The sequence below is a fragment of the Ixodes scapularis genome, unplaced genomic scaffold (assembly GCF_016920785.2).
Source record: "Ixodes scapularis isolate PalLabHiFi unplaced genomic scaffold, ASM1692078v2 PGA_scaffold3__209_contigs__length_174095766, whole genome shotgun sequence".
NCBI classification, from domain to species: Eukaryota; Metazoa; Arthropoda; class Arachnida; order Ixodida; family Ixodidae; genus Ixodes; species Ixodes scapularis.
Window position 1 is genome coordinate 5194706 of NW_024609868.1, and position 21886 is coordinate 5216591.

General features: G+C 46.1%; 1 protein-coding gene across 1 annotated transcript in view; it reads right to left on the reverse strand.

Annotated features, from left to right (window-relative positions):
- LOC8027462 (sushi, von Willebrand factor type A, EGF and pentraxin domain-containing protein 1) overlaps positions 1-16098 on the reverse strand; it is a 40956-nt gene extending 24858 nt beyond the window's left edge. The window contains exons 1-7 of the mRNA XM_040206073.2: positions 15982-16098; positions 14928-15137; positions 13666-13839; positions 11445-11618; positions 7874-8059; positions 3980-4062; positions 2368-2509 (exon numbers count right to left, since the gene is read on the reverse strand). Of these exons, the coding sequence (XP_040062007.1) occupies positions 2368-2509; positions 3980-4062; positions 7874-8059; positions 11445-11618; positions 13666-13839; positions 14928-15137; positions 15982-16060 (1048 nt within the window). The 5' untranslated portion in view covers positions 16061-16098. The remainder of the gene's footprint in view (positions 1-2367; positions 2510-3979; positions 4063-7873; positions 8060-11444; positions 11619-13665; positions 13840-14927; positions 15138-15981) is intronic.
- Positions 16099-21886: the final 5788 nt, after the last annotated feature.

The window sequence follows — 21886 nt, forward strand, 5'->3', positions numbered from 1 at the left end:
AAAAGCAGAGCAGTAGTTTGACGTTCGTGACGTCATGCCCGGTTTTCGTCAAATAGACCTATTTGTACCTATTTTGTTACCTTGACATCTTCACCCCTTCACTCCGCGCACTTCTCCGGAGTTTGCTCCCAGCTTGTTCCTCCGAAGTCAACACAACTGTCATAGTTAGTAAAAGACGGCCCGTGCCAGTAGTTTGCAAAGCGACGTAGATGGCGTTTTTCCAAGTCTCGGAGGTGCAGGAGCGAGCCGACGTTAAAAGTTTTAACTACGAGAGTGTCAACAAGAGCCACGTAAATACCTTTGCACACTCGCAGCGGACGCGTGCGTTTGATCGAAGTGCTTCGGGGCCGATTTTTTACAATTGCCACTCGATACTGACGTGAAACTCGGCAAAGAAAGCTGGGACCGGCATTGCGTAGCTGCCACAAACTGTTACTCGACAGTGACGTACAGTCGTGTCAGAATAAAAATGGCATACTAATAACAAAGTGTACGTGCGTACATACCGTTTTGCGAAGGAAATCCATACGGCGTTTATTTGAGCTCCATATTACACAAAACAAGGAGATAGAATAGATGACAGTCCCTTTTCGACGACAGTATTCGTCACCCCTGCCTCGGAAAAACAAGGAGATGACAAGGGGAAGAGATTGACCTCTTCACCTATAATTGAGGTCAGCGATCAAACTATAATACGGGAAGGGTCCACAAGGGTTGCGATGGCGCGTATTCCATTCAGCAAGCCAGCTGGTCGTGGGCAGACGGTCTTGCCCAAGGACCGTCCGAGCAACGCCGGCAACGCTGCGCCGAGTCGGAGTGCCGGCTAGGCCTAAATTCTGCCGAGCTCGCTCGGTCGGTGTCATCGTTGCCGTTGTAGCTTTTCCCGGGTGTTTGTGGATCCAGCGTTTGTGTTCGTCGTGGCCGGTTTCAAGTATACTTCCTCCTTCCTTTTTTTTTTTTTTTTTTTTTTTTGCTGTTTGAATTTGGGATTCGCGAGAAGAGCACGTAGGAAAAGAAATGTCCGTTGGTCGTCGCGACCAAGTAACTGAGCGGCGTTGTCGGTCATGTTGATTTGATCGTAGAAAGACGATTCCGGAGCTGTTGTCATACGTACATTTTTGGCGTAAGATAACACATCGCAACCCGCAACCGCCGCCTCCCTCCGCCCCAACACTGGACACAAACAACCCGCAACAAACTCTGCGCAAAAAGGAAAAAAGAAGAAAATTTTGTTTGTTGTTGCGTTTTTAGCAGTGACGTCACGGACGTCACTGCCCCGCATCGATCTCCGAAAAAGGCGTCCCCCGACAACCATGAGTGTTCATCTTGACCACGAGGGGGCCAAGGGCAACTGGCCACGCGAGTGGCGCTCCGCCGCTGATAAAGGGCCGTACGCGCGGGGGCTGTTGGGATCGCGGCGCAGGCGATGGCGCTCATTAAATGTTTACGTGTTGTTCAACCGGTGTGCTGTGTCATTCCCCGAGACGGGTAGCAGCAAGGGAAATCCCACAAGTGTCGATACTCTTAAGCATAGCTTATTTAGTGGCTCTAGCTTGGACCCAACGGTTTTCTAAGCCTAAATCTGACACGAGCTCCTTGCGTTTGATCGCGTCTCGACTGCACAAAAAATCGCGCATTAGAAGCACCCAGTCAAAGACCTACTCGCGTTTTTATTCTTTTTGGATAGTCCGCGTTAAAGAGATAGAAAAAAAAGTTTGAGCTCAACTTTTAATGAACACAACTCAACCCTAAGCGTCCCTAGAAATAAAAAAAAAAAAATGAAGATCGTGCGCGGCGATTTTTTTTTATTAAAACGCGACAAAACATCGCAACAGAACCCTTTTTTGGACACATCAGATAAAGCGGCCTGTGTTTAGGGCGCGTCGATTTAGTTTGTTCCATAAAAAAGACCGTATTTCAGGAAACACTTGAGTGCCCTTTAAGCCGAAATGAAGTGTAATACTGTCAGTTACAAGAGTTTTTTTCAGCGCGCGCGATCGAACTCTTAGTCGGGATTCAAGGCAGCATGGAGCTCAGTGTACGTGCTAAGCAGGACGAAGAATCAGGTTCAAAGTTGAAGACAGGTGATCGGGGAAAGGGGAGCGGAACTTTTAGACCACCCTCATATGTGTCAATTAAGGAATGCAGCGTAAAATAATCGAGATTCAAGGAAGAATAAACGTGTAGGACGCAGACGACACAACCACATCTGTCACGTTTCTTCGTGTCGCCTTCGTCCTACGTGTTTACTCTTTCTTCAATCTTGACCCGCACCAACAGGCTCTTCCACCATTAATGAAAAATAATGCGTACTCGTTATTGCACGCCCCGACTGCGCTAGGAAAGCACCAACCAAAACGTACTCACTCTCTTCACACCATGGTTGGGGTGGATCCCAGTGGCCATCACGACAAGATAGGGGAGTTAAACTCCGACCGTTGTACTCGTATCCCTCTTCGCATTTGAGGAATAGGTTATCCTTATTCAGTAGTTGAGTGCCGGGAGGAATCTAAAGAAGGCAGACAAGAGAGTTTCACGAATCTCAAGCAGAAATAAATAAAGAAGAGAGGAACATCTTTCCTGATCATAACTAGTGGAACCGAGGGGAAGGGCGAGGCTTTAAAGCTACGTAAAAATGTAAAGAAGAGTTCGGATACAGTCGGCGTTGCCAGATGCACCAGCACGCAAGACTGTTTGTTCAGCGATATGGGCTTGGAGGACAGAGCTCGTAAGAAGCGGACATCAAATCTGGTGTTTTTGTTGTAACGAATGTACATCGCTCTCACGATTGGCACCCGGTCATGGAGGTGACGTGCATTTCGTGCTTAGTATATTTTTGTACATTTTAGCATAGCCTGAATTTTTGGTATTCATTGTTCTTTTCACGTGTTTCACGAACGAACGATAGCAATAGTCTTATCGTGGAATGCTGCGGTCGGTTAAAAAATGGCGATAGCGCTTCCTTTTTTTTTTCTTCAAGTTTTGTTTAGTATTAACCGGGGGTTGCTTCATTTTGGGTTCTTAAATTTCGGAAGGCAGACCCAACCAAGCGAAGGCCAGCATCTCATGATCACATCCGATGAGATTGCCGGCGATAAGAGAACGCCGAACAAGGCGTTGCCAGTTACACCAGTTACACTAAGATGCTTGAGGATAATAATTGACGCGTTTCTTAAAGGCCGACCTACAGGATTGTCTTGTGCCGAGCAGAAAACCGGTTCCCAGTTTCCTTCTCTTCATTCCCTCTCGCTCTCTTCTCCCTCCTCTCCCTACAGGAGCGGGTCTCTGTACTAGTACTACTCCCCGCAGAAAGGAGTAAGGTCGCTTCCTTTCTTGAGCGGAGAGGAGGAATTGAGGGAGAGTCTCCTTCTTTCTGCCTGTTCGTCGGCCTTTAAGCTCTCGGTCCCTATACAAGACACCAATACTCGTAGCTCAAAGACCACGCGGAAATCCTAGAAAAGGCGGTGTGCCCAAATAGACAGGGAATGCCTAAAACCTCACGCCCCATATTACGCAAAATGCGGACCATCCGTAAAATGGGACCTATGTGAAGCGCAAGCTCGTCTGCTTCTTTTGCAGGGCCTGTGGTGACGTCAGAAAGACGCCGAGTTCTGATTGGCTCGATTGGAAGGATAGTGGGTAGACCTCGAGGCAGCTAGCATTGAGGTCTACCCACTCTCCTTCAATCAGAGTCAATCAGAGCTTGATGTTATGACGTCACCGCAACCCCTGTGGAAGTAGCAGACGAACTTGAGCTCTGCATAAAGACTTCACAGCCGGCAGCCTCTCCATGCTGGCTGCACTCAATGAGGCCATTCTTCTTTTCGTAAAACCTTAAAAGCAAGCCCAATGATTCGCGTCAAAAATTAGCAAAAATAAAAGTTGACTAATTTCTGAACAGGACCGAAATGGTTCACGAGCGTTTGTCCACATTGCAAACTACTATTCTTTTTTTTTCCGTGCTGGACGAATTTTATACCTCAGTGTATGTTCTCCTGCCCCAGTGAGACGTCTCCTCTTCCACTATGAGCGTGTTTCCAAGCTTCGGAACTTCACATGGAGCTGTAGGGAACATTTGTTTCACAGTCAGTCAGTCAGTGGAGGATTTGAAGACGGAATTGCGTAGTAATCCTGAGTGTGCGCGTAGTGACACATCCTGGCAGGATGTACGCTCAGCTCTATAGAGGCTGCAAGTGCTATAGGTCACGGTTACATCGAACTAGTCTGAAGATATACTCTAAATGACCTAATCTTTACTTGGACCGACTTTTCGCTAATACATCGGAAAAAATGAATCACGCGAATATATCGGTATAAACAAGAACTGTGCTGTCTGTCCTTGTTCCTAACTGTTTTTAATCTTTCTTTCATTCTTGTATATCGGTATATATAACATATCTCTCTAAATTAAAAAAAAAAGTGCCTGCCAGATATTTTAAGATCCCCACCTAAAGAAAAAGAAGGTCGCAAAAGATTAGATTCACAAAAGTAAAGTCATTTACAGCACTACGTTTTAATAATTCACCGTCAAAACTCAGCCACCGCGACGCTTTACAGCGTAAGAAAGTGGAATAAACATTTTTTTTTTTATTTCTTTATTCACCGTCGACACAGCACACGTTTGTATGCGGGTGTCTATGGGAACGTTCCTGCATTATAAAGCGCAGATACTGCGGTCGACTATTGTTGGCTGTCTGCGCGATGCGGGGGCAATCAAATACGGGTTTGTGCACCCGCTTATCCTCTGCGTTCTTCCGCTCTAGACGGCCGAGGCTTTATACCGATGGATTCGTTTTAAGCTGGTGGGAAGGGTTCTTGGAACCATGAAAGTGCCATTGGATGTGCGTCGTCGTACGCTGAAATAAATTATTTTCTTGGAAACACCTTAATTATTGCTGCTTCACGGGACACCTTCTGCTCCCTGACGCAGGATAACTTTAGTAGACATCTTCTGTCTCATAAAGTTATAATCAGAGGCTACCAATTAGTGATTCATCGTCTTACTCTAGATGGTCAAGTGGTTTGTCTAGCATTTTTATATATCTTTTCGGCGGTGGTGAGGTTATTACTCCCGCCCCCCCCCCCCCCCCCCCCCCCCCCTTTCCGTCCCCACTTTTGTTATTCTTCTACAACAAAGCTAGGGCGATAAACTTTAGTTGGATGCCCATCAGTTCTAGTTACGCATTTTATAAATGTTCTGTATTAAAAGGCTTGCTTCAGAGTTTTCTCAGATATAGCCTCCATTGGAGATGCAGAGCTTTTAGAGGAAAAAGATCGCCATAAAGAATTGTCTATAAGACAGTTTTGAAACCGAAATGACTGAAAGCAAAGATAAAAAATATATAATCTATAATATCTAGAAACTGATTCCTGAACTTTGGGTAATGCATAGCTCAGCGACCTCGTGGTGAAGTTTGGGTGCACCCAAATGGAAGAAAGGTTGCTGTGTTAACTTCGAAATTTCTAATTTTGCGCATTCTTCATTACGATTCCAAACTCTATTTTCTTTCGTTAGATAAGAAGCATGACCCTCATTCAAAGGCAGAACATGCAATTCTAGAAAAGGCGAATGAGGACCTGATATGCTTCTTACTTTCCTTCATGTAAAAACCATGCGGCATGCCTAAACAATAACTTAATAAGAGTTTCACGCTCTTTAGGCTTACAGGGTTTAATATGAGATAGCCTATTCAACAAACATGTTCATGATGATTAATTTAAAATAAAATAGCCATAGAATAAGTCAAACATTGTGAAATAGTAAATTACAATCTTTTAAAGTAAATTTTCCAAAATAAAAACAGAATATGACAGTAAATAAATGTAGTATATAACACCAATTGAGCACGAACCCAAAAACTCAGTCTATAGTTATGGCAGGTTCTTTAAAATCATATATAATGTATCTGGTCTGTAAACAGGTCGGGCAACACAAAATAGTCACAAGGTAGTCTCATAGACATCTCAAGAATAGCCCAGAGATTCCGGTAAGAAGACAATTACAACTCACGTTTAATTCTCTTTGATTCCCTCTGGCGCATGCTAACAACCGCAACACAAAACCATTCGGGTAATTTCAGTGTGTATTTAAGACTTTTAGAAAACACGAGAGTCTCGTCCTAAATAATCTCGAATAGACCCTTTTCAAAACCCCATCAAGCAATGTTGGCGGTAGCCATTTTTTGGGCACCAAGCGTGGGACTGTATCCGAGTTCCCGCCGAATGCCGACGCAGCCCTCGCGTCCAATCAACACTCATAGTACGTGTCTAAAAACCATGGAGAATAGAAAGGTAGGAGAGGGCATGACGTCGGTCGCGTAGCCTCCACAAGCCATGCTCCCTTGACGCCTCGCCTCTTTCTCATTTTCCTCCGTACTCTCCTCACTTACCATGCCAACGTGACCACATCACGTGACCGTAGCTAGACTTCGTCTTGCTATGGGGTGCTAGAACACACCACAGTCTAGACTTCGACCTGATAAAACCTACCGGACGGAGCGCGCGCAAGCCTGCAAGGAGTCCTTCTACAATCAACCATCCATCGCACACGTGACATGTCACGCCCACCAATTGCCAGAGAGATCTGCGGTCACGCTGGGCACAAAATTGTTTAAACTTTTTATGACTAGACTTCACCACTATTGCAACGTGTCCCCTCCTCATGGAGAATAGAAGGGTAGGAGAGGGCATGACGTCGGCCGCCTAGCCTCCACAAGCCAAGCTCCCTTGACGCCTCGCCTCTTTCTCATTTTCCTCCTTACTCACCTCACTTACCATGCCAGCGTGACCACATCACGTGACCGTAGCTAGCCTTCGTCTTGCTATGGGGTGCTAGAACACACCACAGTCTAGACTTCGATGTGATAAAACCTACCGGACGGAGCGCGCGCAAACCTGCAGGAGTCCTTCTACAATCAACCATCCATCTCACACGTGACATGTCACGCCCACCAATCGCCAGAGAGATCTGCGGTCACGCTGGGCACAAAATCGTTTGAACTTTTTATGACTAGGCTTCACCAATATTGCAACGTGCCCCCTCCTAGTACTTCTAACCTCCTTGCCCCTCCTAGCACTTCTAACCTCCTTGCTAAAAACCCTTTTCGAAACTTTCAAATGATGCATAGATAACGCGCGGCCGCCATTAGTTGGTCATGCACCGTGAGCAGTCATTAAATACGAGCGCTTCGTCGGCGTTCGGAGTGTACTCGGATCGGAGCGCATTCCACACGAGTGCTGCGTCAGTGCTCGGCGCCAACTCGGAACCAATCACGGGCTTTACACCGGAAGTGATGAGACCAACGAATGGCGGCTGCGCATAATCTATGCATCATTTCAGAATTTGGGAAAAGGTCTATTGCCGCAGCAGCTGCTGTACTCCGTTTCACTTTGTTCGACCGCAGACGACGGTACGATTCGGTGGATCCAATCAAGCACCAGCAAAAGTGAATCGTCACGGCGCTCGTTCTCGTTGTGGGTTTGGTATAACCAACTAAACCAATCAAACGCAAAACGAAAAAAGAGCAGGATCGCGGTGCGTTTACACGGATGCGGCAGTAGCGCATCGAATTGAAAAAAAAAAAACAAAAAAAAACAATCACACGTTCCCCGTCCCTTTGTCTCTTCCTTCTACCCAATCACAATCGTCACATATCGACTCGATGCGCTACAGTGGCATTCGTGTTCCCGCAGCTACTGTGCGGTCGAACTTCCAATGGAGTATAGATGGAGCGCATTTTTGAAAAGGGTTCCTTCGGAATTCTTGTCAGTTGCATTTCTATGTGAAAAGAAACGGCAAAAGTAAACAATAAAATAAAGTCCATACTCCCCGAAGCGCGGCCTTCTATGGTAGCAGTAACGGGTATATACTAACGTTTGCACTTGGGAGGGTCAAATGACCAGACGCCCACGGAGAGGCAGGTGCTCGATCTCGAGCCCACAAGCATCAGAAGCTGGGGACACCAGTAATGCACAACGGTGCCGAGTCTCTGGGGCCCAGCGTCCTTGGAGATGTCGCTGAAGCCTCCATCGGGAGGTTCAGGAGCAGGACAGGTCACCTCTACGAGGGTGTAAAAGTGCAGTGGTAAGAACATAGCGTGGAGGTTCCCAAATAAGGCAGTACTATCGAAACAATAGATCCTTTTCAGAAGTCCATCGAGCAACATTGGCGGCCGCCATTGCTTGGACACGAAGCGCGTGACTTGATCCGAGTCTTCGCCGAACGCTGACGTCACGCTCGTGTCCAATGCACGCTCGGAGTAGGTGAGCGAGCAATGGCGGACAGGCGTTGGCGCGGACTTTTGAAAAGGGTTTATTGTTACCGGAATCGCTCCGCAGATTGCCCTTGAAATGCGGTAGCATTTTGCAGCGTCTTGTACTCCGTAAACGTTACGTTATTAGACAGTTTTAGTGGACCGTACGCTATAGCTTTGCGTACGCAAGGAGATTGCGGGTCGTGAGTGCGCATGCGCCGAACGCAATAGAAGGGCTAGCGTATTGCGTACGCACGCAGCGCTGGGGATTTTGCGTTGCTGGCTAGCGGGCCTTACGGGACGCTCTCGAGATATCTCGGACCCAACGAGAGCACCAGTTTCAAGATGGCGGTTGCCTCGACTGGCGCAGCAAGGGCGACGTGGTGCTTTCGAAGTTCTGTGTTACGTGAAATTGCGTGGTGTTCAGCTCGGCGATTCTTTCTGGGACCTACCGCGGTCGAATCAGATCGCCCTGCAGCTGAAGGAGTGCACAGTGGAAATGTTCGCCGCTCGCAGTGTGCGTCGACGCTGGGATCTGCTCAACGCTAAGCCTATTCCCGCAGCTCATCGCCGACGGACGAACGACTCTAAAAGAAATCGTCGAAGTTCTCGGTATGCACTGGACATCAGGGTCATGAATTTCATTCCGCGATAGCATTGATAAAAGGTGCCGTTTCCACGGGACGACTGACGGAGGCTCCGTGATCGAACTTGGCTACGCACTCGTACTCGTAGCCTCTGTACCCCGCAGAAAAGCGCGCTTAACGAGGCAGCTGTGGCTTGGTTTAATCTGAAATAAAATGGTTGGACACTTTTTCTTTTTCAATATTTCTTTCCCGGAGCATGGTTGCGCTATAAGCACGCGGAATTCTACGGCTCTAGCAAATTTAACCAAGATAATGCGCGGTGTTCACTCAAAAACGTAACGTACAACTAAATTCGGCCCGAGCAGGTCATTTTTAGCGTACGCTATACTATTGCGTATTGCGTACGTAAGATCCAGCAACGCTATACTAAAACTGTCTATTGAACTGTTCAGGGACTGTTGCGGAAATTCGAGAAATGTTTTTTGTCGATGCCTACGAAATTTGTTTTCATACAACTGTTTCATATAACTGTTCCATCTGAATGTTAATTTCCCACGGACGGGCGTCCCGCGATCTTGCCAACGAATTTCATCGTAACATTAGTGCACTTGAAATGTTTTTATCTTACTCTCTGTAAAAAAAAACAAAAAAAAAAAACAACATAAAAATCGAAGCGCAGTGGATGAGTGTCGGGCTTTCAATATTGGAGTCATTGGATCGTTTTCTCTTAGAGGATTTTGCAAGTTTATTCTCCATGTACCTCCTTATCACTCTCCCGCACATGCGCATTCTCTTCGTTGGTCGCAAAAACATTGAAACATTGACGTACAAGGAAGTGCACAGGGTAATACCCCATTTAATATTACGACGATTCAAACAAGGATCGATGCATATTACTGTCACAACAAAACTCGTTCTCATAAATGAATTAGTCTATCTAGGGTGACACACACCTCATTTATAATTGGCTATATAAAAAGTGAAAGCCGTTTACAACTCCCTGTAACGCCGAATTAGAGCGCAGCTCTTGAGGAGGAGGATGGAAGCGTACGGGGGGGGGGGGAAGGTATACCCCTCCTCCCTGCTCTTCACCCCCTTATCCTTCTCCTCCCCTCATTCTTCAATTTCCTCCAGGGGGGGGGGGGGGGGTTACCTGACCTCGGGGGAGGGGGTCACGTGACACCTCGGGGGTGGGGGTCAGTTGGCCTCGGAGAAATAACGTGACCTGGGGGGGGGGGGGGGGGGGGGGGTCACGTGACCCTGGGAGGCCTCGCGCTGTGCATTATGGTACATTTCCCATAATGCACCGCGCGTTACGCCGACGTCGACGGCGACGCCGCTCAAGCCGGAAACGGGCCCCTAAAAGCTGCGCTCTAAAAAAACTGCTATATGGTGATCAAAGAAATATCAGCCAGTAAAGCGTGCTACTTTATCTCCTGTTGGAGGCTGTTTAAGGCCAAATATACGGCGTGAAAGTTTATCTGCTCCTTGCGTACCTGGTGCATTTGTTTCCTCTTCAAAGGCGCCCACGAGCTTTTGTTTCCCCCCTACCTCAACCAACGACGACGAGCGGTTGGCTGCCTCGTCATCTTGCGTTCCCTGCGCCTTCTCTACGTTGTCATTTGGTTGGCGTGGACCTCCTTGCGTTCCAAAGCGCTCAAGACGAATTTTCAGATACCTTCTAGCCGCATCTTCCTAAACTCAATGAAAGGCAGGACGTGGTTTATCATGTTCAGGCCCTATGCTTCGGGATTCGCCCACCAACCTTCCTAACGGCCAATGCTGAAACCTCATCAACCCCATCGCCACGATAATAAGAGGCTCGGCCATAACAAAACATATTTGGCATCTGGGAAAACTATGGTTGTTGTGGCTTCTTTTTTGTTTTTGTTTCACCAGGTAAAACGAGGTTTTTAATTTAATCGACGAGTACATTCGACGTATCGACATAATACAAATCTGCAACCCAGGAATGTTATAGCTAGCGCGGTGTTCGACGACCACTGCAAACCAAGCGTCCTCGGCCAAGACCACCTGGAGTAATAAAAGCCTATGTACTACAGCCTTTCGACAGTGAAATCGGGCGCAGATTGGACACGAGTTCTGCGTCAGCATTCGAATTGGCCTCGTGTCCAATCAACGCGTTGCAGGACGTTCGGCACTGGGCTCGGGCCCAATAGTGCTGAATTACCCATGGCTCAGGGAGCGAGCGCGAATGCAGTTAGACGCGCTGCGCGTACTACCTTCAGATGTAGCAACTGTTCTAAAGTAAAAATTCAAAACAAATGACACTTTGCACGCGCGTTCATCAAGGTCTTAATTTGGTTGCATACTTCGAATACTTAATACAGATAAGGCGAATGCGTGCAGCACTTGTACCTACGTTTCCAGCATTATAATTGATGCTTGGGTAATTCAGCAAAAGCTCTATTGTTGTCGTTGTACGAAATAGTTCGCTGGCAGGCTTTGATTAGCCCGGGTGGTCTTGGCTCAACGCTTGATCAAGTGCGCTCGTTTATGAGTGAGTGGTGAATTTGAATTACATCTCAATCGCGTGTGTACTTTATTATATACCTAAACCAACGGCAAAGTGTGTACAGCTTACCCTGACAGGTAGGAGCGTAGCCCGTCCACAGTCCATCCGGTCCGCACTTTCGCTCCGCCTCGCCTTGGAGTCGGAATCCCCGTTCGCACTGGTAGCGAGCAGTCGAGCCGTACTCATTGCCCTCTGTCTCGACAAAACCGTTGGCAAGGTTCTCCAGGGGTTCGCAGGTCACGACTGTCGGATGAGAGAAAAAAAAAATCGTAGGTTCCACCATATAATCCATCATTGATTGAGCTCCTCATCCGCCAAATACAAGTGACTTCTTAATTTAAGGAAAAAAAAAACTTCGTTAAATCTTCGTTGCCCTTGTCTCACCAAAAACGTAGCGTTCTAGACGAGACACCGACGTGTGTCATACATTCTAAAACAAAAAAAAAAAAAACTATGTGCGTTTTCTTTTTTACAGAACGCGGAGGCATCCAGTCGTGGCGAAAATAGAAGGATCGTAGCTAATGACGACTGCTTGTATTGCGATCAGACATTAAGTGAAACGCCACGCTCATTGTCCCTGCGCGTATCGAAATGTTTGCCCTAACTGTATACTGAACTTTGCCACTTGGGGGGATCCTTGTGTTGTTCGCCGTGATTTCTTGTCTCGTCTTCTGCAAAACAATTACTCTAGACATTTTTCTCATTTTTTTAGAGAGATCAGTGCTTTCCGTATTTTTTTTTCTTTTCTTGAGAGTGCAGTGCTCTTTAATGTAGTTTGGAACAGGCGAACGGCGCCTTATCTGATGGAAGCGCTATCCTGGAGGCCGCCAATGGACTTTTCCATGAAGTCTGAGCAGGGAAAGCCACTCGCTAAAGACCGCTGCCAGGCTGGAGACAACGCAGCAATTTTTCCTTCAAGGCGATCTGCACTTTTTGCCTCTTTCGGTAAAAACGTCAAGCGCAGCCAATTCGGCACAGCTGACAAAAATTACCTCGTCGAATGAATCTTTCATATTGTTGGAAACTGTACTTCCTCTACCAGAAACTCTAGTAGAGGAACCGAAACTCGAACGGAAAACTAACAAAGAGCGAAGTTTTTTTTTTTTTTTTTTTGATTACCGTAATTGGGATGGAAGCAATACTTGACTGGACGATGAATCAACATCGGAATCAATTACCTGGTAGCCAATATTCGTGTTATAGCATTTTCCAAATAAAATTCAACAGGAACCCCGAGGCGCGGTCATCAAACTTTAAATATATATAACGTGCATACGCGATAAAACCAATAATTATAAAGTTAATGAACAAATTTTATTTAATTTCTCACCAGACTGTGACAGTTGTTCGCACTTCGAATGTCCGCCGAGCTCAAGAAACATATCGTGAAGACGGCATTCACGTAGCAGTAAAGACGTCTTTTTTAAAAATTTGTTTCGAATAAAAAATATTATTCCTGTATAAAACTAAACACACACACAAAAAAAATAAAAGTGTTCTTTCGAGACAATCGGAGGGTTGGGCTTGAACTCTACCTTACACTACTTTTGTCAGCAATGTAACCGTCCTATTACAATAAAATAAACACGGAAATGAAAAAAAGGCCGACTAGAAATGTATTTTCCTACTACAATCAAGCGATAACTCGAAATAAAAAATCGAACAAAGCTTTATAACTAATTTAGGAAATCAAGTTTGTTTTTCTAGCATGGCGGGGGCTGCAGCGATAAAACGTTGTTAATTAAACTGTACTTTACGTTCACAGTAATAACATTTTCCGCATCGCTATCAATAATCGAACGAATTTATAGATATATCTGCCATGCTGAAAAATTAATCCACTGGTAGAGAATCACTATTTTTTAGCTACAGTGATTGAAATCAAATAAATCTCTATTTGTTTTGTTTGTAATTTTTTTTTTGCTTCGAGCATTAAAGCAGGTGTCTAAATACTACACAGGGAAATAACGAAAAAAAAAAAAACTTTCAGCTTTTCCACTTTGGTGAAGAAGGAAGACCAGCGGAGCTGTACAATGGAAAGTAATGGCGGGCCGCAAGTTGGCAAGCCAGAGTGAAAAGGCTACCGCCATCTATGAGCGACGGTGGCAACCAGGTACGTGGCTTGCCGCCGTCGCTCATAGATGACGGTAGGTGTCCAGAGTTCGGTGTCTTCATTTTTTTTTGCGGGGCACACGATCCTGGGGAAACTAGCCCTTTACAGCTCCGCTGGGAAAAGAAAAAAAGAAAAAAAAAGAACACATTGCGGTCGAGGGTGGGACTGCGTACTCACTGCGACATCCGGGAACTTGGGCGTCCCAGTTTCCGTCGCTCTGGCAGTACAGGTCGGCGGTGCCGACCAACTGGTAGCCGGTGTCGCACTCGTACGTCACACGATTCGGGAACGAGAACACGGTACCCAGCAGCCGGCCGTGCCGCACGTCCCCCGGGTGGCCGCACGAGATGGCTGCGGAAACGAGGCTTTTGCGGACTTGCGCAGACTGACAACGTTGGAACTTGTCTGTTTTAATTCCGAGAAACCCCGAGAGCGCGGAACCTGTCGTGAACGCATTATCTTATGCGCGCGCTAATTCAACGCCGCTCGTACATCACAAAAAGGACACTGTGTCCGCCGCTGACATGATTTACATGAGTATCTGCGGGCACTCCTCACGGATGTTCGAAGCCATGTTAGCTTGTATGCATATATGTATGTTTTCAACATATATGCAGGCGCTGTTTGGAGGACTGAAGTAACGGGAGTGTCATACAATGAAAGAAACACGCCTCGGACATTGTCTTAGATATACTCGTAACCAGTCTAACTGCGGCACTGTGATTTGTTACGGTTCGTTACAGAATGATTTGGGTTGTTTCGGTGTGTGTTGCACCACGTACAGCAAACTCATGTGCTCTCCGGGGTTATGAGAATATCCGAGACAGGTTTACATTTATTCTGGACACGTGACGTCCTGGGATAACGTGAAGAGCTGAGCTTTGTCGTTCGGAAGCCACGGCTGCGCGCGCCAACAGTCGTCTACTACCGCAGCATCCCTCGGGCCGTAGAGTGCCGCGAGCAAAGGCATTGCGTTGCGGGTCGCACGGTTTGGGGTTCGATACCCGCTGCAGCGATTGGTGAATGTAGCTGACTACGCTTACGTACGATTAATTATAACTAAGTACGCTCGTTTATGCGTCCCTAGGTATAGGCTATGTACGCTTTATGTTGCCTTGACCCGCGTGTTTTATTACGCTCTATAGCGTAACACTATTTTGCATGATATCCGGTCCACAGACACATCCTGCGTTAAAACTGGTTTCTGCTCAGTTTGAAGCGAGCTCTGACTGATCACCGACGTGTATCAGAAACGTTAAAAGTTGTTTAAACCTATAGAGTGATTACTTGAAACTGGCTGGAGACGAAGGCAACCATCCTTTTGCGTGTACCGATTTAATCCTTCCAGTCAGAGCTCGGCCCTCCGACGTCCTCTCGTCTGCTCCTTTTCGTCAGTTTCTTACCGTGTATCTGCTTCGTAAGATTCGAATACCGCTTACGTCTGCAGTCGTGGTCCGGGAGGACCCAGTGCAAGACTCCGTCGTAGGACCTCGTGCAGGTCACGCTCCACACACTGATCGGACCCGAGGACGCGTAGCCAGCGCCGCAGCGGTAGCGAAGAACGCTGCCCTGGGCCAGTGCGCCGTCATCTCCCACGGCGTCCTCGTGGACTCTGTACAGGATCCGTTCGTGCGGAGGCTCTGGGCAGTCTGGGAGGAGCAAAGCAAGAACGCATCCTGAACAAGTACGATCCAGATCCTGTAGGGAGTCAGCAGCGTTTACGTTGTCGCGAACGTGTTCCTTTCGTGAGCGGTGACAGTCGTAACAAATAAACCTAAACAAATGAGCTTGCACCATAAAGGTTATCTTTAGCCTGGGTTCGTGCACACTGTTTGGACCGCTCCTCCCGAAGACGAGCTGGGCTCGTCGACGTGTTTCTAGTGAGCTTTGCCGTGGATGGATGGCGCTTCGCGGAAAATAAAATCCTGGTACATTATGAATTTGGCAGAAAATTGGTCCAACGCAGACAACGGGGGTTTTGAAAATGGCGTCGTCAACTTCTGGTCGCTGCGTTCGTAGTGACGACCTTGCCTCAAAATTGGGGCGAAAACGAAGATAATGTGACGTACGTCTCTTCAGATTAAAGAAGACGAGGAAATGACTCTTTCATCGAACAGCGAGAGCGATACAGCTGAGTTATTGGATTTTAGATAAGATGACTCCGATTTCGATGAGGACATCGTGTTGGCGCGTCGGCATTGGACTAGAATCAATGTAGAAAATCCCCCTCCAGCCCCTCCACGTTTTGCGTTCACTTTGCGTGCAGGGTGACGTGAACTCTCTGCGGTAATGCAGTGAAGCGGAACTTTAATTCCTTTTTCTTTTGCAGTCTGGTGAAAGATTTCTCATATGATGAATATTTTGGCATTTGTTTTTGGCCTTTGGATTGCATACTAAATTTATAAGGCACATAAAAGAATTCGGTATTTTCAAATCGTTTTTTTTTTTTTCAAAATATTTGCGGTAGGCAAAGGGTTAATAAGGATTGCTTACAGTCCTGTTGGGGCGCCACGGAGGTATCCTCAGCGGCTGTGATGAGCACCTGCAGAACCAGGAACGTCCAGCACTTCATGGAGAGCTTCGAACCTCTTGCCGTCGCACGGAGTTCAGATGTGTAAGGTCGCTCCGAGCCACCGAGAAAGCCCTATTGCCGTCCTGTTGCGCTTGCGGCAGATTATCGGCGATAGCCGCCAACTGAAACACGACGCCCGCTCAAGGCGGGGACGAGATTTGCGGGCGCGCAACTGCGCTGATGTGCAGAGTCTAATTTCGGTCCCCTCCCCCCTCTTTTTCCTTTCTTGCGAAATTTTTAGAAGAACAGTTCCGCTTTCGAAGACTATCAGAATGGCGCTTATTTCTATGGCGGGATTTGCGAAGCTGGTTACTGACACCACCAGCTGAGCGCGAAGTTGCGAGCAATCCTACATTTAATTTAAAACCTAGCTGCGTGTTTCTTCTGCGATATGTATGATAACATTGATCGGTGCATAGTGTACTATTGTGCATACATTTTCGTACAACTACGCACTTCCTTATAGAGTGGCCAGAAATATCTTTGGGATCAGGCTATGTTATGTTGGGGAACGGTTCAACAATAATTTGTCCAGGGAGTTAACCTTCTGTTTTTCGTATTCGGCCTTTGAGTGCAAAGTTCGTTGCCCTTTTTGAAGATGTGAAAGTGACTCAATTCTTTTGATTGTCCGAACTGCCCCCAGTTTTCTCATGTATGATGGCGTTTTCAATATTTTTATCAAAACTAATGATGAGAATCAAGCATCACAGCCAGTTTCCTGAGTTTGTCTATTATGTAGTGGTTTAAAACGTGGTACCGGTTGTTCACATTTGATCACTTTATCCACCTTGATCTACTGTAATTCTTCAGTGTGCCAATTTGGAGTGTAAATACACAGGTACGAAAGGCTAGAATCAACCTGCCGTGGTAAGTTTTTCAGGATTTTTCTAAATTGACAGTTATAAACAGAATTAATCGGCGTCCAGAAAATCTGACAATTTTTTACTGTGTTTTTAATTACACTCAATAAAGTAATTACGATCTAGATGACCAGTGAAATATGTTGTTGCCTGCTAAGGGTTGTTGATGCTGGGTATAACCAGTTACTGTTGATATTTAGTCATAATTTTAATGCTGTGCATGCGACCGTGACAAATAAAAATGCTATTTTATGAATTTATCTGGCTACATTTTAGTCCCAATGACATGTTTCCCGATTGGCAGTTACGAGCTCCGCGTGACGTTGCCCCATGCTGAGCACTACCATTTGTTAATATTCTTCCAGCACTCACAAAAACAACAAAATTAAAACAAACCACGTAAAAAATAATATCGGTAAGCTTTTAACGTGTACCACCGAAAGAAAAAATATTTTTAGATAAAAAACGAAAAAAATGTGCCGAATCTGAAAAAAAAAAGAAGCATAAAAATCTAATCAAAACAAATAATTTCCATACTTGAAAATGGCAAGTGTGCGCCCAGGTCACAGACCCGCAACTTTTGAAATGTTTGAGACCTAAGCAGAGAACATATCCAGCGCCCACCCCCAGACTTCTGAGTCCACCTGGCAAAACCGAAGTGCACCTCCTTGTCAGCCACTTCTCCGAACACCCCGGTGCAAAGCAGTGAAGTCCACCCTAACAGTGCTCCTTCTGCATCTCTTGGACCTAACGAGCACCTCTGCCCCAGTTAGCTGTAAAGTCTGTCTCACACACTTGCGACCGCCTACGACCGTGTGCCCATCTATCGGGGAACATTCGGTAATTCCGCATATTTCCTTTTGTTTTTCCGCATCATTATTTGTTTCTTAGTAAGAAAAACGGTTGGGAATGTTACGAAGGACCATTTGTCATAGATAGTGCGTACATTTGATCTATCGAATGTCGCAAACCCTTCGCTCTAGTGAACTACAGTTCCAGGGTCACCTCATAGATGGCGGCAGCGTACCAGGGTGTTCTCTACGGGCTCTCTACTCTAGTGTTCTCAGTGGCAGGGGTCGCCTAACTCCGGCCCGCGGAGGCGTTCCGGCCAGCCCGCGCCGCGAATGGCTGCGGTCTTTCCAGAGACGCACGGCCCGCTGCCCGCTGCATGCAAACTACAGCGTTCTAGAAGTACGAGTAGTGGCAAAAGCGAGGCCAGCGCCAATGGGAGGCGCTGTGCCGAAAAAAGCGGACGGCCGTCGGTCGACAACTGGAGGAGAAAACTTCTGCATCGGCTGCTTTCTCCATCGGGCGCTCTTGGAAGACGCCGTTTGTCTATAAAATTGCATATTTGCTTATCTCTCCAAAGCACTACATGCAGAGATTATGGTATTTTATGTTATGATCGGGCTGCATTTCTTTTGTTAGGTCGCCCAATCATGCCAGAGTACAGAAGCGTGAAGCGGCAAAATAACTGAAGCTCAGTCGATCCACACAGTTTTTTTACCCAGTTCAGAAGAATCTGTTACTTTCAATAAATTCAGCAATTTCTACTTTTATATTTGCGCCATGTTCTTCTAATTAATTGTAATTGTAACTAATTGTAATTTTTCCTGAATGCTTCCATATAAGCTTCTTTATTGTTTTTTCTTTGTGTGTGTGTCTGTGTGTATATCATTATTGTGTTCGCCTGACGGAATATACTTTTCTCACCTGTTTCGGTTTTAGAATGTATGAAGTCGGATGCAGCTCGAAATGTACATGTTTTCAAGCTAGTTTGCAGCTTGGAAACATGACGACATTTTCGCCGAGCATCTCGGGGAAACTGTCGTTATATATGCAACACACGTCCTTGTATAGCAACTTCAAAGTACGGATCTTTGACGTTTATATATATATACGTATATATATATATATATATAATTTATTCATTAGGTATAAAATTGAGTTAGGTCATTAAAACTTTATATTCGTTATTTTAAATTTACTCACTAGATAAGCAATTTAGTTTGGCTATTGCGAATTCAATATCCATTATTTTGAATTTTTTCGCTATATCTGCAAACGAGTTTTATTGTTAAGAACTCAATATACGTTATTTCGAGTTTATTCACAAGTTTTTCAAATCCGTTATTAAAATCTCAATGTACATTATTTTATATTTACTCATTAGAAATGGGTTTTATCATTAAGAACTCAATATCCATTATTCTGAGCTTACCCGCTAGACACGCACTTAAGTTCCCTCGTTTGACAAACCTTTGTCTCTTTATTAGAGATTCAAACGAGTTTTTATGGTTGAGTAGTAGACATCAGGTGATTTGCAGTTGAGGAACCCCAGCAGGGGCATAGCTAGAAATAACCACAAGTGCACTTATATCACTCGGAACGAGCGCAGCTCTTGAGGGGAAGAGGGGAGGGTATGCCCCGCCTCCCCCTCCCCTCCATCACTCCTGCTCCCCTCCCATTTTGCAGAAAATTAAAAAAAAAATGTAGCAGAATTTCCCGCTAAATTTATCGAAAATGTAACCGCTAAATTTAGCGGGGACATATTCCCGTTAAATTTAGCGGGAGATTCAGTGAAATTTTCCCGCTAAATTTAGCGGGGAATTTAGCGAACATTAGACAGTTTTAGTGGACCGTAGGCTATAGCTTTGCGTATGCAAGGAGATTGCGGGTCGTGAGTGCGCATGCGCAGAACGCAATAGAAGGGCTAGCGTATTGCGTACGCACGCAACGATAGGGATTTTGCGTTGCTGGCTAGCGGGCCTTGCGGGACGCCCTCGAGAGATGTCGGAGCCAACGAGAGCGCCAGTTTCAAGATGGTGTTTGCCTCGACTGGCGCAGCAAAGGCGACGTGGTGTTTTCGAAGTTCTGTGTTACGTGAAATTGCGTGGTGTTCAGCTCGGCGATTCTTTCTGGGACCTACCGCGGTTGAATCAGGTCGCCCTGCAGCTGAAGGAGTGCACAGTGGAAATGTTCGCCGCTCGCAGTGTGCGTCGACGCTGCGATCTGCTCAACGCTAAGCCTATTCCCACAGTTCATCGCCGACGGACGAACGACTCTAAAAGAAATCGCCGAAGTTCTCGCTATGCACTGGACATCAGGGTCATGAATTTCATTCCGCGATAGCATCGATAAAAGGTGCCGTTTCCACGGGACGGCTGACGGAGGCCCCGTGATTGAATTTGGCTACGCACTCGTACTCGTAGCCTCTGTACCCCGCAGAAAAGCGCGCTTGACGAAGCAGCTGTGACTTGGTTTAATTTGAAATAAAATGATTGGACACTTTTTCTTTTTCAATATTTCTTTCCAGGAGCATGGTTGCGCTATAAGCACGCGGAATTCTACGGCTCTAGCAAATTTAACCAAGATCATGAGCGGCGTTCACTCGAAAACGTAACGCACAACTAAATTCGGTCCCAGCAGGTCATTTTTAGCGTACGCTATACTATTGCGTATTGCGTACCTAAGATCCAGCAACGCTATACTAAAACTGTCTAATATTTCTTTCCAGGAGCATGGTTGCGCTATAAGCACGTGAAATTTACGGCTCTGGCGAATTGAATAGAAAAGATTATCCGGGGTATTCACTCGGAAAAGTAACGCACAACTAAATTTGGTCCGTGCAGGTCATTTTTAGTGCACGCTATTTTATTACGTATTGCGTACGTAAGACCCAGCAACGCTATACTAAGACTGTCTATTTCCTCGCTAAATTTAGCGGGTTGAGTTTTCCCGCTAAATGTAGCGGGGAAATTGCCGTCATGTGACCGACCTCAACGCCGATTCAGTTTCCCCGCTAAATTTAGCGGGGAAACTTTGACGTCCCATAACGCAACGCGCGCGGTTACGTCGTCGCCGCACAACCTAGAAACGGGCGCCTAAAAGCTGCGTTCTAAAATAAAAGCAAAAAAAAAAAATGGTCAGGTTCATATGTGCAAGAAATGACGACCAAAACATTCTAGATCTTTAAAAAACACAACTTCAAAAGCATTTATTGACAACATTGCACAATTCGTTGCCCCCGGTGTGTTCGTGCCGGTGCGCATTAGCAACTTAGAAACAGGAGACGGGTGTTTAGAGTGGAGCTTTCGAGCAACTGCTCGCTAGTGAGCCAAAAGCCGCCGCGCCCCCAGCCAAAACACAAAGTAAACATAGGAGACCGGAAGCACTTCTCTCCCTCGTCATGGCGGCCGGACGTGGCGCGAACACGCTGTATTCTCTCCGGATTTGTTTGCAGGCAACGCACTCACGAATACCACGCGATTTTTTTTTTTCCAGCGGAATGTATTGTTTTTGTAGTCATTTTGCATACTGCGGAAACGATATATTTATTCCTCACACATGTTTTTTTTTGTTAGTATATGTGTCACAATACTTTTCGCGAGAGTTTTTATATCACAAAAAATATCCTGATTGAAAGAAAAAAAAAATCTAATATCGGAAAGAACAACCACGATGTCTGATGGAGATATGTACTAAGGTCTACCGGACCGTAAAAGTGTTCTTCATCTCCCTTGTCCATGACACCTCAAAAGCTAACGACAGTCTTGTCTGCCCCCCCCCCCCCCCCCCTCCTCACTTCATATTTGAGAACTCTTTGTCCGCTGTTCGGCTATCATTCAAGTTTGTTTTGCGCGGGCAGTAAGAAAACGGTGCTGGGTATTGAATCAAAAGCTAGTACATACTTACTGCATAACTGTTTGGTAGTGACATTTTAACCGGAAAGGGTGTTCGCGCGTTTGTTTCGGTTCGGGTTCATCGACACTCGATTTCGGTTCGTGTCGAGCGAGTGCCAGTCACCCGGTTTTGTTACATTTATTTTAACGTCAGACTTATAGTGAATAGAAACGGTGTCTTTCCACGTTTCGTGTCCGGTTCTAAGTCGGTTCATTGCCCTGATTGTGATTAGGCTTAAGTTTAGGAGGTTCAGACAAGTTAAACGCTGTATATTAGAGTTCAG